Here is a 16,558-nt window from a genome sequence, read left to right on the forward strand (position 1 = left end):
ATCGTGGCTTGTAACCCGTAATGGATTTTTCCTCCAGAAATTTGTCCAAACCCCTTTTAAAGACGTCCAGATCAGATGCCATCACCACATCCTGTGACAAGGAGTTCCACAGACCAACCACACGCTGAGTAAAGGAATATTTTCTTTTGTCTGTCCTAACTCTCTCAACACTCAATTTTAGTGGATGTCCCCTGGTTCTGGTTTTATGTGAGAGTTTAAAGAGCATCTTGTTACATGAAAATCCCCTTTTTCCTTTTAAGTTGTGATTTTTATATCTGGTTATGTATTATGGACTAAAATATCATACAGGCCAAGCAAACAGGCCCAGTTTCCAAAAACCCTGGTAAAAGTCACAAGTTTACACAACCTCTACCTCTCCATGCACATAGCAACAAAGACTTTAGCAGCAAAGTCTAAAGAGTAAATTGTTGTCTCAATCACTGTAAATCATTGTTTAAATGTTTCCTATTGTTGTAGCTTAATCACTCTTAAGTACCATATGCAAACTGCCTTCCCCCCTCCCAGGAGGTCAGCCATGGCTGATAGCTGACTTCCTGATTATCCTGTTTTTCTTGCATGCTCCACGTGTCCCACTGTGTGTACTGAGCATGCGCATCCAGGACAGCTCTAGGCCACATCCGGGTCATTCAGGTCAGCATCCAGGTCAGCAAAAACCCTTTTAAGAGAAGGCTGGCACATGCTAGCTCTCTCTCTGACTGTCCCTTCAAAGCAGAGGTCCTCCTCCATAGGACTCTTCCCCCCTCCCATCCAACTGCTCCTCAGGACAGGTAACTATATCTTGTGTCTGGAACCTTTTCCCTGCTTCCCCCCCTTTTTCTCCCCTTCTCCCCCCATCTTTAGTCAGCAACTGGGTTGGCAGATCAGGGACCCCTAAAATCCTTCCCTACAACCTATCCTTTTCTGATTTCCTCGGATGCACCAAATACTTTTCACATGCAATCACCATAAAGCTAGGTACACTAGATGCAAGTACTAGAAACCAAGAAACATATACTTACCATTTTCCATGTGCATTATGTTTACCTGTGTGTTATTGCAATAAAAATATAATCCTATTGAAAGTTATCTTTCTCCCAGTCTCTTTTCAAGCTAAAAAGGAATTTCTTTGCATTATGCTGTCTTGTTATCTAGCCTGCGATCCTGAAGTTTCCAAAACATAACAGCCCTTTTTGGTAACAATCTCTATATCCACTTTATCCTTCCCATGCATAATTGACATCCCCAATTCCCCCCCCCCCAAAATGCGAATTCAATTAAACAACAGTATTGAAGAGGAAAAAAACTGTTTTTCTAAAAATAACAGCTAGTCAATTGATCATATTGATGCTTTATCCATATCCTCTCTCTGACATGACAGAGAGAAGGCGCACAATGTCATTCCAATTCTAACTCACCCCCCTCCTGCTCATGCAGCCAGGTAATCATGTAGGTTTCCTTGAGGTAAGGAAACAAATGTTTCCTTTTCCTGAGCCAAGACTCCACTGTCCCAATGGGACTCCTTGGATCCATGCCAACCATTTTGCTGGTGCAGAACCAAAGAGAGTAAGGAAGAGGGAATGGGGTAAGGGATAGGGATAGGATCCTGGTGCACACTGGTTCTGCCAGGATCCATTCCTCACCCACCTCCAGCCCACCCCCCTCCCTACCCAGGCACTACGCTCCCCCCACTGTGCCCCTGTGCCCATCAGCGCTGGCAGTGGATGGCAAGCACATGACCACCAACTATCATAGAGATGTCATACGAATGCTGTTAATGTATAAGCAACTGAGGACATGGGACAGGTATAAGTTAGCGCATGCTGTGTGTACATTGGTACACAAGCAATACAAAACCAAGTCATATACTTGCACTGTTCTGAATACATCCTACATCAGTGCTCTTCAACCTTTTTCATGCCACAACCCCTATAAATAAATAAAGTATGAGACTGGGGACCCCACTGTTGATCATGCCCCCTCCCAGGACCCTATCTGCCCAGCCCCACCCCCATAATGCCCTCCTAGCACTGTTCAATATAACCATATATTCTTATTAGAGAGAGCAGAAAAGGTTACAATGAAGCCTGGCACTAGTGAACACTATTTTCACAGAATTGCTAAGAACCTGAGCAGGACTGGGACACAGTCTTCTCTTACCTGAAGGGGTACACCAGATGGGGGAGCCCTTTACCTTGTGGTGCTCTAGTTCAGTGCTCTTCAACCTTTATCATTGCCATAAGCTGCTGTGATCTCCAGGTGAGGCTTCGCGACCCCGTTGGGGTCCTGACCCCAGTGTTGAAGAACACTGTCCTATATGGTAGAATTCTTTGAAATGTTTTGTATAATTAATGAATCACATTACTGGGACCAGGGCTAGCCCATCCATAAAGCAAATGATGACATTCATATTGGTGGAATGTGGAAGTTTTTTTTTTTTTGGGGGGGGGGTGCCAAACAGCTACCCGCTGCCTCTCTCCAGTCCACTGCAGATTGAGCCAGCATCTTTATTGGCCCCTTACTCTGTGCAGGCTCTTTAATCAAAGCAGGAAAAGTGGAGCATCCTGGGATTGCTACAGTGCACTCTGCAATACCTGCTTTGCCTAAAGAAGGGTTGCATAGCTTTCAGAGCAGTAAGGGTATCTATTCATGCTCCTGGGCTTGGATGTAGCGATCCATTTTCTTCTCCTTCCAACAGAAAGCCATGACCCATTGCGTCAGCAGTAACAGAGTGAGCTTGTTACTCTGTTGAAAAATGTTGAAGTGTGGAATCTTGTTGCTATGCTATTTATGGGAACAGAGATGTTTCTAGCACAGGAAAAGCAAAGAATATGTACTGTTTTGATTAGGACCCAGATGAAGTATGCAAAATATTTCCTTTTTACTCACCATAGTAGTTTCTGCAATTGACCCAAAGCTGTTGATGAAAATATTGCAGGTGACGTTCACTGGTGGACCTGTAAAACAAATGGAGATTGTTTAGGAACTCACTGTGTTTAGTTAAGAAAATCCACTTTTTGTTCCATAAGGCAGTTGTGTTTTCATTTTCTGGTTAATTGGCCATAACTTTTGATAGGATACAGATATTCCAATGCAGTTTATTTCATTGTATTCTGCATTAAATTATCTTTCCAATGATATATAACATGATGGTATTATTCGTGCATACCAAGATTTTCACAGTTTTGATCACTAGTGTCAAGCTCAGCTTGCTGCCCCCCTGAAGCTTGATGCCTGTTTCAACTGATACCCCCTGCACTCCCTTAGCTACATCACTGGCAGGCGGGGAACGGGAGGTGGAGCTCTTATGCCGGATCCCAACCCCCGTTCCTGAGGAGGTGGCACAAGTCCGAAGAAACCCTTAGGGGCTGCAGTGGCTTACCTGGGGGTAAGGGGAAGAGTTTCCTCTTACCTCCAGTTGAGCCACTTTGGTGCCCTATCTCGCGCTGGATATAGTGCAACCCTCTTGGCCTGCCTGTTCCAGTGCAAGATAGGATCGTGCTGTTACTTGCTTAATTCAAGTTTTGACATATGGTGTGTTAAAATTTTTTCCGCTTAATGATGTCACTTCAGGCTATGACATCACTTCCAGGTTAATGACATTACTTATGGTGGGTCCAGACAGAGTGTCTTTCTAAAAAGTGGGTTCTGGTGCTAAAACGTTTGAGAACCCCTGCCTTATATTATTGCATTTGTAGCCTCTTTCATGACCTGAATGCATGATCTACATGCTTGATTTGTCCACATAATGCAAGACGTTAAATCTGCATACATGAACCTGTGAATCTGCATTTATTCATGCCATATATACACAAATAAAAATTGTTTCCTTTAATCTTACAGAAACGTTTTAATTTTATAATCAAGTGACAACCCAATTCTGAGCTGCCCGGCGTGCGGGGCTGCCGTAGCACCAAAATGGCTGCTTCCAGCCACACAATTTCCAGCGCACAACCAGGCAGCTGCTGGCAACTTCTTGGGGGAAAGGAACTTTCGTCCCCTTCCCCTGGGTAAGGAAAGCAGCCCCACAATGGGCTACTTGATTCAACGGCAACTCTGGAGAGTCCCATGTCAGACTGCGTGGTCCGACACGGGGCTCAGGATCCAGTGGAGCCAAACTCCACTGGTCCTGCCCTCCTCCCTCCCTCTGTCATACCTCCTCCCTGCCTTCGCCTGCCTTTCTCCACCTCCACCGTGGAACACCTCTCCCCACACCCCAACTCACCTCTCCGCCACCAGGCAATCTGGGTGACTACTGGGTGGAGGAACATGGGCCCAGCATGGGGTTGTGCTGGGCTAGCTGGGTGCTGGGACCGCATTAAGGGCTTGCAAGCATGCCTTATGGCACATTTGCGACAGTGCGCGACAGTGGTGAGCCAGCATGCAGGGCTCTGGATCGGGTCCTGAAATGCTGAGATTCCCCCCCCCCACAAATCTTGTGCCCCAACCTAGGCAACATGGGTTGCTTGCACCTGAATTCCATAAGGAGTCACTTGTCCTTGCTGTAATGCTGACATCTGTCTTGAAAACATCTATGTGGGGCAAGTTGCTTGGTGAATCTCAAGGCAAGGCCAACAGTTCAGTGCTCAGGAAGACCCTGGGCTGCTTTGCGCCATGTCTCCTTTGCCATTCACTAACATCTGTTGTCTTTCAGATTAAACCTTATTAGATACAGTACTAGGAAGGAACAAGATGGAAGTTGCAGCATTCAAAGATCTTCAGTTCATTGACTCTAGATTTCAAAGGTCTAGAAATCATTTTGAACAGAAGGGAGAGAAAGCTTAGTACATGCCCTATCCAATAAACGAATGACCAAGGGCAGCCAGGCACAGGAACAGCAGGAGAGAATTCCAGCAGGAGGATTAAAGCAGGAGACCTGAATATCTAATGCATGCCCTGAAATGATCGGAACTGTGTCTCTCAGGGCTTTGCTCGGTTTCACCTCTGTTTAATGCCTGTTATTACTTACAGTTCTACCTTGGAGAGATTACGGGATTAAACAAGCCAGCAAACCTATTTCATATATAAACAAGTCTCTGTGAATGGCAACCAGCAGACTGCAACATTCAGAAAGGGATAATGTACCAATCTATATTCAGGACTGGAACCTGGTTGACTGAACATGAAGGGGAAAAGGGTGAGAAGAGCTGCATCCAGCTTCAAAGGTCTTGCCAGGAAATAGCTGTAACTAGCTGCCTAGATTCACTCAACCTAAGATTTCCTTTGTAGAATCAGAGATCTGGTTCACATATGCATGTCCATTCTCTACACTTGATTGCTTTGTGCTTGGGCCTTGTTAATATGTTACATTAATTATAACATACATATGATAATTTCTCTGGTCAGGACCTGTAGTCTTGGGTGAAATTCCAAGGACACTAATTTAGGATATGCTCCATTGAAATACATGGGTTTACTTTCAGACAGAGACTGTTCTTTCTTCTTCACTTTTTTGAGCAGCAAGAAAGCAACTGGCAGTTCTATCGAGTTTAGTTTCATTTAGAGAAGAGAGATTAAGGCTGCAATCCTAACCTCACTTTCTTGGGAGTAAGTCCAATTGAACACAATAGGACTTACTTCTGAGTAGACCTGGTTAGACTTGTGCCCTAAATTGCAGATTTATAGCCCAATCCTAAAGGCGGTGCTGCAATGGCAGCTGCTGGAGGTCTCATTGGGAGAAAGGGACTTTCATCCCCTTCCCCCAGGGAAAACCCCAAACCCAGGGAGCTTCTCAAGCCTGTGCTGACTATTTTGCCAGTGCAGAACTGAGAAACTCTGTGTCGGCCTAAGGCTCAACATAGAGTTCAGGATCTGGCAGAGCAGAGCCCCATCAATCTTACCCCCCTCCCTCCCCACTTCCTCACAAGCTGTGGTTCCTCCCCCTCCCCCCACACTGCCACCTAGAGCTCTTACTTGCTCTGGGTGGTGTCTGACCGGCGCTTGCGTGACTCGGTGCAGGGTAATTGCAGGCATGTCTTACTGTGCTGGAGGTCAGCGCCAGTGCTGGCCCAGCTCAGGATTGGGCCCTTGGTGTCTTTGTCATATCTGCTTATAGACAAGCAGAGGATGTTGGGAACATGCAGACTGCAAAAGAAGGTAGTGCAACTGCTAGTTCTGCATGGATCCCAAATAAGCAACCGCATCCCAAGGATGCTGCAATTTTAGCAAAGTCCAGCTAAACACTCTCAGCTCTCTATCTCTTGTTGTGGCTAAATTCACTTAGCTATTCCTTGCATGTCCTACCCTTCTTGAAGAGCCCAGGTTTCAAGTCTCTCCCCTCCATAAGTAAATTGTCCGTTACAAAAATCATTAGCTTGCACTGTGGAAGTATTAATTGATCATGTATGACAATTAGCAAGCAGTCAGCTATAGGACTCTTGTCAGAGGGCTACAGTCTTAGCAGCTGCTATTTCCCATGGGAAACAAGTTTTCCATTGGTGCTAATGGGAGCTTTGATTCCTTAGCATAGAGCAGTTGTGGGAAGAAAGGGGAAGCAATCCAGATCAGAACTGTGGTGAGTTAGGGTTAACTCCTAGTTCCCTATAGGAGACTGTCAGGCACAGGGATCAGATTATAGCTATTGGTACCACCCTGCAACTTCCATCTCACTCTCTCCGAAATGGAATGGTAGTTGCTGCCACCACCTGAGACTAGATTGATCTAGGCAGACAGAAAAATTCTCCCTTGGGAAAACCTCCCTTCCAGCATGGCAGAGAATCACAACATCTAGCAGGCCCCTTAAAACCAAACAGCAGTGTAAAATGGGCAGGCAGGGGCAACCAGCCTGCTCTCAAATGAATCTAGTCTAGTCTAGACTAGAAATGAGACTAGGCAGGTAAACAGTAAAACAAAAGGAGTTTATTAAAATGAGTTTAAAATAGCATAACAATGGAAAGGGAAATGAATTGGTAAAAAATAAAGCATGGGTAGGAATGGATGGCTGAGGCAATAAGGTGGAAAGGATTTGCAAGGAAGTTAAAAACAAGTTTAAAACAAACAAAGCTAAGATATTTTTCTGTGAACGTTCTCTGCCCTTCTTGCTCATGCTAGTCCAGATTTTTGCTGTTGTACACACACCTAGCTTGGTGATCCTTGTTGATGCTCTGGAGCACTGGATGAGAGCAGGACATTGTGCAAAAGGAGGTGTGTGGCATTAAAAAAAAATAACTTCTCAATGTTACTTTAGATTTACCTGTAGGATTGAATACAGGGAACCATCTGAGCCCCTTAATTTTCCTGCTCTTGGGAACCAGGTGGCCTTTACAGGCCAAAGTGGTGGCTCAAAGCTAACTAGTCAATTTGAGAAGGAGCAACAATATAGCAGAAATAGCTACTGCCTTTTAGTGGCAGAACTCATAAAATATGTCTTCACTACAAGGTCCTCCATAGGTGATGGGAAGGTGAAAAAGTAGGAGGAAAGTAGGGCCTTCCACATTGCATGTCCATCATGTGGTTGGCTGATCTTTAACAAAATTTTAAAAGAACATTAAAACATTAAATAACTTTAAAACGTTAAAGAACTCACAACATTAAAAAAAAATAATATTTTTTCCTCTTAAATTTTTGACCAGTGTTTAACTGCTTGTCTTTCCTTTATCAAACCTGTGCCAGTATGAGAGCATGTCAATTTAAAACTTCAGTACTCACATACATTAACATAAGCTCAGGAGCTGTTGTCACTTTTTCCTTCGGGGAGGGCTGGCAATATTATAGGATTCATTTTAGCTGCAGGGTAGAAGTCCTCGAGATTTAGTGTGTCTGACATCTTTCTTTAAAAGTGGTTGACGTTCTTCAGATGTGAACAGAGAACTAATGCCTTTCACAGCTTTTGTCTGGCAGTTCGTATGCTGCAAATAAACTTCCCTATGCTCCAATGCTTTCACTCGGGGTGGCTATATTGAAAGCTATGGCCCCTGGCCACCCAGAGGCGACATCAATTATGATAAAGAATGTTTTCTTGTCTTTTTCCACAATGCTGATATAAATTCTATGCCATGGATTCTGAGTTTACAGCTGGAGCTTACTGGTGCAAACTGACCATCTTTGGACTCCTAAACATTACAGAACCAAAATGCCTTCAAGGTTCCATTGCCTCAGGGAACCCTGGGAACTGTTGGTCTATGAGTCAGGCCACTGATCTCTAACAAAGAGTTTTCTGTACTCTCACCAACTTATAATTCCCAGAATTCTTTCCTGGAAGCCATGGCACTTCAATTGCTATAAAATCAATACAATGTTGCCTTTTGTAAAGGTACTTTCTCTTTTCTGTCAAAAGCAACTTCAGTCAAAAATTTATACCTTCATATTATCTCCTTCATTTTGGCATCTGAACATCTTGGAGTACAAAAGCTTTAAAAATCACTTAATGGAAGCACCAGGTGTATTAGTTGGGACTGCTACTTTTTCTTTCTCTGACAGAGCTCAGTGCCTTTAACAGCTGCATAGCCAGTGGAAATCAATCAGTCATAGTTTTTCCCGCCCCAGATCCTGTGCAATGAAAAAAAAATGGCAACCCTAAAACACTAAACGGATTATGCTCATCAGTCTGCTACCCTGAGTCATCAATGTTCCAATCATTTCAATTGGACTCAAGTGCAATTAAGTTCATTTGAACTAGATCTATTCCAGTGGAAAATGTTAAACGTGATTTACATTGCAGATACCAACAGTCTGGATCAGAAATAACTTTTGCATTCCAGAGAAAGTGCCACCTTGAAATTAAAGAACTATGATGAAAATGACCTATTGTAATCAAATTAACCTGACCATTTTTTCTAGGACCCCAGAAACTCATTCTCAAGCTGCCTGTTTGCTGAAATGTATGTATTTAACTTTGCAGTTCATGGTTCATTGAATCCTGGCCATTTCCCCTTAATTCTTCTACATAAGAACACAAGAAAAGCCCACCTGCATCAGGCCAAAGGTGTAACTATTCCAGTCTTGTTTTTTCTGCCATGGCCCGCCTCTTGGAAGCCCACAAGTAGGAGAAAAAGTGTACTTGTCTCCCACCATTGCTTCCCTATAACTGGTATTCAGAAGCATACTGTTGCTGAAAGGTTGGGCATAGCCATTGTAATTAGTAGCTACTCATAGACCTGCTCTCTATGAATTTGTCCAATCCCACTTTAAGACTATGCAAGCTAGTGGCTATCAACACATTTTGGGGCAATGAATTCTATTGTGAGCTGTGTGAAGAAGTATCTCCTTTTGTCTGTTCTAAATCTCCTGTCAATCAGTGACAATGAGTGAACCCTGGTTCTAGTATTATGAGAGAAGGAGAAAAGCTTCTCTATCTACGCTCTCCATACAATGCATTATTTCATTAGTCTCAGACATGGACTTAATTGCATTAATTTGCAAGCTAAAAATCCCCAAACACTGTAGCTTTATCTTGGAAGGAAGGTGCACCAGCTCTCTAATCTGGTTATTTTGGTTGCCCTCTTTTGCACTTTTTCCAGCTCTGTAATATCCTTTTTGAGGTGTGGTGACCAGAACTGCTCACAATATTCCAAATGTGACTGCACCATAAATGGGGCAATATTAGCAGTGTTAGGGCCCAATCCTGTCCAACTTTCCAGTACCGATGAAGCCCCAAGGTAAGCAAACAAATGTCCCCTTACCTTGATGAGGCCTCCGTGACTCCCCCCCCCCCCCGCTACTGCAGAATGCAGAGCATGCCCCATTGGCACAGCTGCATCAGTGCTGGAACGTTGGATAGGATTTGGCCCTTAATCTTGATAATAATGACAACTAGGTATTTATATACCACCTTTCTGGTCATCCGATTACTCCTCTGACTTTATTCAAGGTGGTTTACATAGGCAGGTGTTTCTAAATCCCTCAAGGGGATTTTTACAGTCATAAATGGTTCTCTTTTTCAAGAACCACACAACATTTCAGATGGATCTTCTGGGTCTGATCTCACTTCTGGCCTCCAGTGCCTCCCACGCAGGCTGGCAGCAGCTCCCACATGGAGGGCAGCCAAGACGCTTCTTCGCTCAGAGTAGATGGAATTACTTGGCTCAGCTTGTCAGCTGCTTCAAGGTCTCGCCGTTCAGGGAGCTTCTCGAACTGGCGACCTTCTGATATTATCTTCAGTCTAATGGAAGCTCTACTCTCTAAACCAGACCTCCTGCCTCTAGACCTTGATCCTGCTCAGCTTATCCTTGTCACATAGGAAACATGTATTCTGTACAAGTCTACCTAAAAACCATGCTCAGTGTTTATCCTTGCCAATGAGGAGACAAAAGAATTTTCCATATTCAAGGTCCATTTTAGGCAAACGCTGAGCAGGTTAGCAATTGCAATTGCATCTGTTCACATGCATTGGCTCCCCTTGCAGACTGGATTGCTTTGGTTCCTGGTGTGTTTCTATGATTAACATGCACTAGCTTGGAGAAAACTGCATGGTGGGACTCAGTCTGAGTGCAAGTGCACTGCACATGGAGACTCTGCTGCATAGAAATGGTCCCACATGATGCAGCTTTAAATGGCCTCTGTGCCACATGTTCTCCATATGATGTAAGTGGACCTTAGCTTGAATATCTTGCTTGGAATACCTGTCATGGGATAAAGTGGGATATAAATTTGTAAATAGAATAGAATAAAATATCACTATTGACATAAACTCAGTCCATAGTAAGCAGAATGCTCATATGATATAGGAGATAACAGGGCCTCTGTGAGGAATTTTATCAGGGGGTACAAAGTTTCTATTGGGCCCCTTTGCAAAGAGGGAGGGGTGAAACAGAGCAGGGGAGGGTGGGGACCAGCAAGCAGAATAGGGGCAGGGAGGGGCAAAACAGGGTAGGGGGAGGGTAGAGACAGGTGGAAAAGTCTTTGGAGCCCAGGTCTACCCACCCATGTGGCATCAGTAGTGTCCCCAGCATCCTGTGCAGGCAACAAGTCTGAGTAGATAGGAAAACATAAGATCCCAGGAAATTTCTGGGCTTCCTCCTTTGGCTCCAGGGCCCCCCCTTTGGACCCTGGGCCTGGGTACAAATTACCCCCTTTACCCCCCTCTCCTAGGCCCTGGGAGATAATCTTTGGTCATGAACAGGAAAGATGAGTTCAAATCCTCTCTGCCCTATCAGCTGGCTTTAGATCTCACTATCACTTCTCTTACTTGCCTAACAGAGTTGCTGTGCAGTTAGGGAGCAGGTCCAATGTACGCTGCTCAAAATGTTTTAGAGGCGGGGTGGGACATAAAAGTAATAGATAAAAATTGTATAAATTTACAATTGCAAATTCAATAGATATGAAAGCTGTTTTGATTTTGAGTGAAAAGCAGATAGAAATTGACTAAACTAAAAACATGTTTTCTTTGCATTTCACATAATATCAGGAAGAAAATGACCAAGTGGGTATTGTGTGGCTTATTTCAGAAAAGTCTCTTCCTTTCTCTTCCTTTTCATTTTAACTCTCAGAAATAAAGAAACTGACCCTGTGCAGCCACGGTATTATTTTCATTTAGATTTAAACCATTAAAATGCCTCTGTGACTTATTGCCGGTTCATTTAAATGATGTGCTGGAAGAGCTACAGCCCCAAGCTCTGCAAAACTGCCGCTGTGACTTTCATATAAATTGGATACTGATTTATGTGTGACAGACTAAGCCAGCAAACTGCCCCTGTGGGGGGAGGTGTAGTTCATTGAAATAAATCTGAAATTAAATTATCTTGAATAAAATTACAATACAACTGCCTTCAGCAGAAGGGTAATGTATATATTTCATTAAATATTAAAGTTTAATTTCTTTTGTGGATACATGCATGCTGTGGTGGGAAGAAGCTCCTGTGGTGCATTCTTTTAACCCTGTATTGATTTCCTCCCAGTCAAGGGCCTGTCTTTTCTTGGGCATCTGGAAGAGGTGGCAACATAAGGTCTGTGGTTTGTAATCATCAGTGACAAAGCCAGTGTAGTTCAGCTTGAGTTTGGGAGATGTGAGCTTTTACTCCATTGCAACCATGGGCTAACAGAGCAGGTCTTGAGCCAAACAATGTCACATCATAGCCTCAGTCCTCCATCTGTAAAATGGAAATAGATGATTGTCCACTTCACAGGAAGAACAAGATTCTAAAATAGTTTGCATATAAAAACGTTAAATAAATGCTAACTGCTGCTACAACTACTACTGGTATGTTACCTCTTCCTCATGTATGTTACCTCTTCCTCATGTACTGGTATGTTACTTATCTCATGATGATCGCTACAATTTACTGTACTGAGAGTTCTTAATAGCAGTACTATCTGTCTGACACAGTGGCGTAGCTAGGTCATTTGACACTCGGGGCCCATAAATTTTGTAATCCCCATACAAAATAATTAATTAATTGTTAATTGTTAATTTTTTTTTTTTTTACATTTTTATACCACCTTCTTCTAAGGATCTCAGGGTGGTGTACATGGTTCCTCCCCTTATTTTGTCCTCACAACAACCCTGTGAGGTAGGTGAGACTGAGCGATGGTAATAGTCATGACATGAAATGACATGAAAATAAATGCAGTGAATATTTCCCCACAAGCAATGGATGAAATTCTGCATCAAATGGTATATAACATGATGGGATTATTCCTAAAAGCCACAATTTCCACAGTTTTGGTCACTAGGGTGTCACCCCCCCACACCGAGGATGTCTCATTGGCCTGTTTTGAATTAAGGGAGTGGTTCTCAAACTTTTAGCACCAGGACCCACTGTTTAGAATGATAATTTGTCTGGGACCCACCGGAAGTGATGTCATGGTCAGAAGTGACATCATCAAGCAAATTAAAATAAATAACTATAAATAATTAAATAAAGAAAAACAAGGGGAAGCTAGTCCTGTTGCACCAGGTGAATTTTCTCTGTAACCTGCCTGCGATAACAACCCCTCCACAAACAAAAAATATCAGTGAGATTTTAATTCCTACCCAGTGCCTAGTTCGATTTAAGTTCTTATATTTCAAGTATATCTCTGTCAGGACCCACCTAGCTTTACAAGTCTAAAGAAGAAAAAAAATTCATCTTACCAGCTGAAGCCTCTGTTTTATCCTTTTTAGTGTGTGTGTGTGTGGGGGGGGGGGCTGCCTGAGCTCCACATTCATTGGATCAGGACTATTCTTGTGGCCTAACATTCCCCTTTGCCTGAACCACGAGCCAAGGCACGTCTGCTTACTCGTGCATAAACGCGACTGCGTGGCTTCGTTTTGCTTTCTATAGGACGCAATACATTCGTCAGCTTGGAGGGGAACTTCCTTCTTGGGTGTTTTTTTTGGTTGCTTTCATCGGATCAGGACCACTCTAGTGTCGTTGGATTCCTCTCAGCTCGCCCTTTCTTATGGACTAAGGCACGTTCACCTACTCTCGAGTAAATGCATGAAATGGCTCAGTTTCACTTTCCATAGGGCTCAATGCATTTTTGGTTTCTGGTTTTTTGGCCATAACTTTTGATAGGATGGAGATATTTCACTCTGGTTTCCTTTGTTGCATTCCGCTGTATAGTCCACATCAAATGGTATATGACGTGATGGTATTATTCCTAAAAACCATGATTTTAGTGATTTTGGTCACTTGTGGTGTCCTTCCCCCCAAGACTGGCACCTAGCGCAGACTGCCCCCGCCCCTTTCTAGCAACGCCACAGATCTGACATGTGTGTTGTTTAGACCTTAGTGGTGTTTTCCCACAATGATGGAGACTTTTCCCCTTATCACTGCTTTTATATCATAGAAGTACTTGTAATTCACAAGTACTTGATATACTTTTTTCTTCCAACAACCCTATGAGGAAAGGGGCTATTATTCCTATTTTATGGAAGGGAAACTGTGTGTGTGTGTGTGTGTGTGTGTGTGTGTGTGTGTGTGTGTGTGTGTGTGAGAGAGAGAGAGAGAGAGAGAGAGAATTAAGATAACTGGAAGCCACATATTAGATGCTGCCTATATCTACACCTTGTGAATTGTTTTTCTTTGTTGAAAAGCTGTATAAAAATCTTCATCCTCATCTTTCTTGGAGTTTACCTTGGAAAGTTTCAAAAATCTACAGTTAATTTTCTTTGCTGGTTTTTTTATATGTATGTGAGTAGGTTGTACCTGGCAGTTGTGGAATTTAGAATCTTTTATATTTAATCACTGAATTGGATTTTTGATTTTATTTTGATAGTTGCTGGCTTGTTATTTGCTGACTCTTTGGGATGAAGTGAGCTATACATTTAACAAACTGAATACTAACCTAAGTATCTGCAGCCGAACTGTAAGACCAATTGCATTAGTTCAGCGGTTTTCAACCACTGTGCTGTGGCTGGGTGAGAGGAGGCAGGCAGCAGGTAGGAGCCGTGGTGACTCTCAGGCGGCAGCCAGTGAAAAAGGAGCAGCTGTTGCTGAGCAAGAGGAAGGCTGCAACCTGATCCCCATTTACCTGGGAGTAAGCCCAGTTGACTATTATGGGGCTTACTTCTGAGCAGACATGCCTAGGATTGGGTATCAAGTCCACCCCGCAAGTTGATTGGGCAGCCAGAGACGTCCGTCCACAGAGTGAGTGAGAAGCAGAGAGGCAGGGGGCAGGGCCAGAGGCTCTTGAAAGCTCTTGGGAAAGCATGCTATTTCCTCCCAAAAACCATGGGTCAGAGGAGATCCAAGGATCTGTGATTGGGAGAGATTCGATCCTACAGATGGTGTACGGTTTCGGAGAGAAAGGGCCCAGCCAGGGGCTGTTTCTTCTCCAAGGGAACCCAGCCATCAGTGTCGGTGTTGGTGAGGATTCATCTTGAAACTAAGCTGAAGGTCCCAAGCAGGGAAGGATGTTGGAAGAACTAAGTGAGTGTTGTTCTGCTGTGTGTGTCTAGCATTTATTGATTAATTGACTGCCTGATTAAGCTTTTGCCTGAGGGAAGAAGAAGGAGGGGCAGGTTTTCCCCCTCTGGGAAGAGGGGGGAGACTTTCTCTGCTCATTTATTTGCTTGTGTGAGAAGAAGCTTTGGAGGAGAACTGCAGAGCTTGTTATGGAAATATGAGAGCATAACTCTAACTTTATAAATCTAAAACTCATTGGATTACAAATTAATCATTTTGGAATATAAACATTGCTTTGAAACACTCAGTTTCGTTTTCCTGTGGAGATCTTGGAGTGCCTGTGGAGAGGGCTGGAGATCTGCATTTTTTTGTTTTGCAAAAGTGGTTTCATTGTTTTGAATTCCTCCTGTTTTGTTTTGACTATCTCCTGGAACTGAATGAGGTTGATACAGCAACAAAAGTAAGCAATAGAATCAAAACAATAGAATAAGAAGAATAGAACATCGGGGACATCTAGTGGATTTAAAAAGACATTGCAAGGGTAAGAAAAGGACTTGACCAAGAAGAGATTCAAAATTATAGACCAATTTCCAATTAATGTGGATTATAAAATTTTTGCAACAATATTAGCTTCAAGATTAAAAAGAGTTTTGATAAACATTATTCATCAAGACCAGGGGTGTCCAAAGTTTTTGGCTAGAGGGCCACATCATCTCTCTGACACTGTGTTGGGGGCCAGGGAAAAAAAATTAATTTATATTTAAAATTTGAATAAATTTGCATAAGTTTACATAAATGAATTTATTAAAGATGAACTTATATGAATGAATGAAGGTCTGGCAATAGCTCAAGGCCTATAAAAGGCCTTGCACAAAGCAAGGCCAGCCTTTCCTTTGCTGCCTTTGCTGCATCACAGACATGAAACAGCAAGCAATGGAGGGAGCCCTCATCCCACAGCTCATGCAAGAGGTCATACAGTTGCCCTCACGCTGAGGGTAGTTGTGTTGGGCCAGTGCAGGCTCCAACAAATCTCTGGAGGGCTAGAGGCTCATTGGAGACTGGGGGCTCCCTGAGGGCTGCATTGGGAATCCTCGAGGGCCGCATGTGGCCCCAGGGCTGGGGTTTGGGCACCCCTGATCAAGACCAAGCAGGGTTCTTACCAAGAAGAAAAATTAGAAATAATATGAGAAAGATATTGAACTTTTTAGAATATTATGAAATGCACCCTGATAAGCAAATGGCGATGTTTTTTATAGATTTTCAAAAAGCATTTGATAATGTGAACTGGAATTTGATGTTTTTACAATTTGAAATGATGGATGTAGGAATTCCGTTTATTGCTATGATTAAAGCTATATATAAAAATCAAATTGCTAGAATTAGAATAAATGAGCTTTCAGAGGAGATAAAAATTGAAAAAGGAACGAGACAGGGATGTCCACTTTCTCCATTATTATTTATAGTGATTATGGAAATACTTTTGAATCAAGTGAGAAAGACAGAGGAGATTAAAGGATTAAGAGGTGAAGAATTTAAAATCCAAGCATTTGCAGATGACCTTATGGTGATTATAGAAGAACCATTAGAATCTGCCAAAAATTTGTTAGATGTGTTGCAAGAATATACTGAAGTGACAGGACTGAAAATAAATGTCAAGAAAATGAAAATTTTAACAAAGAATATGCAAATAAAGAATATACAGGAATTGGTGGAATTAACAAATTTCAAAGAAGAAGAAAAAATTAAATATTTAGGGATTCAATTAACGAAGAAAACAAGCACATTAGTGAAAGATA

The 16,558-nt window shown here is 42.8% G+C and overlaps 1 protein-coding gene across 1 annotated transcript in view; it reads right to left on the bottom strand.

The window, feature by feature from the left end:
• GLRA1 (glycine receptor alpha 1) overlaps positions 1–16,558 on the bottom strand; it is a 92,029-nt gene that overhangs the window by 34,586 nt on the left and 40,885 nt on the right. Inside the window, exon 3 of the mRNA XM_066615924.1 lies at positions 2,887–2,954. Within this exon, the coding sequence (XP_066472021.1) occupies positions 2,887–2,954 (68 nt within the window). The remainder of the gene's footprint in view (positions 1–2,886; positions 2,955–16,558) is intronic.

The sequence above is a fragment of the Tiliqua scincoides genome, chromosome 2 (genome assembly GCF_035046505.1).
Source record: "Tiliqua scincoides isolate rTilSci1 chromosome 2, rTilSci1.hap2, whole genome shotgun sequence".
Taxonomy (NCBI): Eukaryota; Metazoa; Chordata; class Lepidosauria; order Squamata; family Scincidae; genus Tiliqua; species Tiliqua scincoides.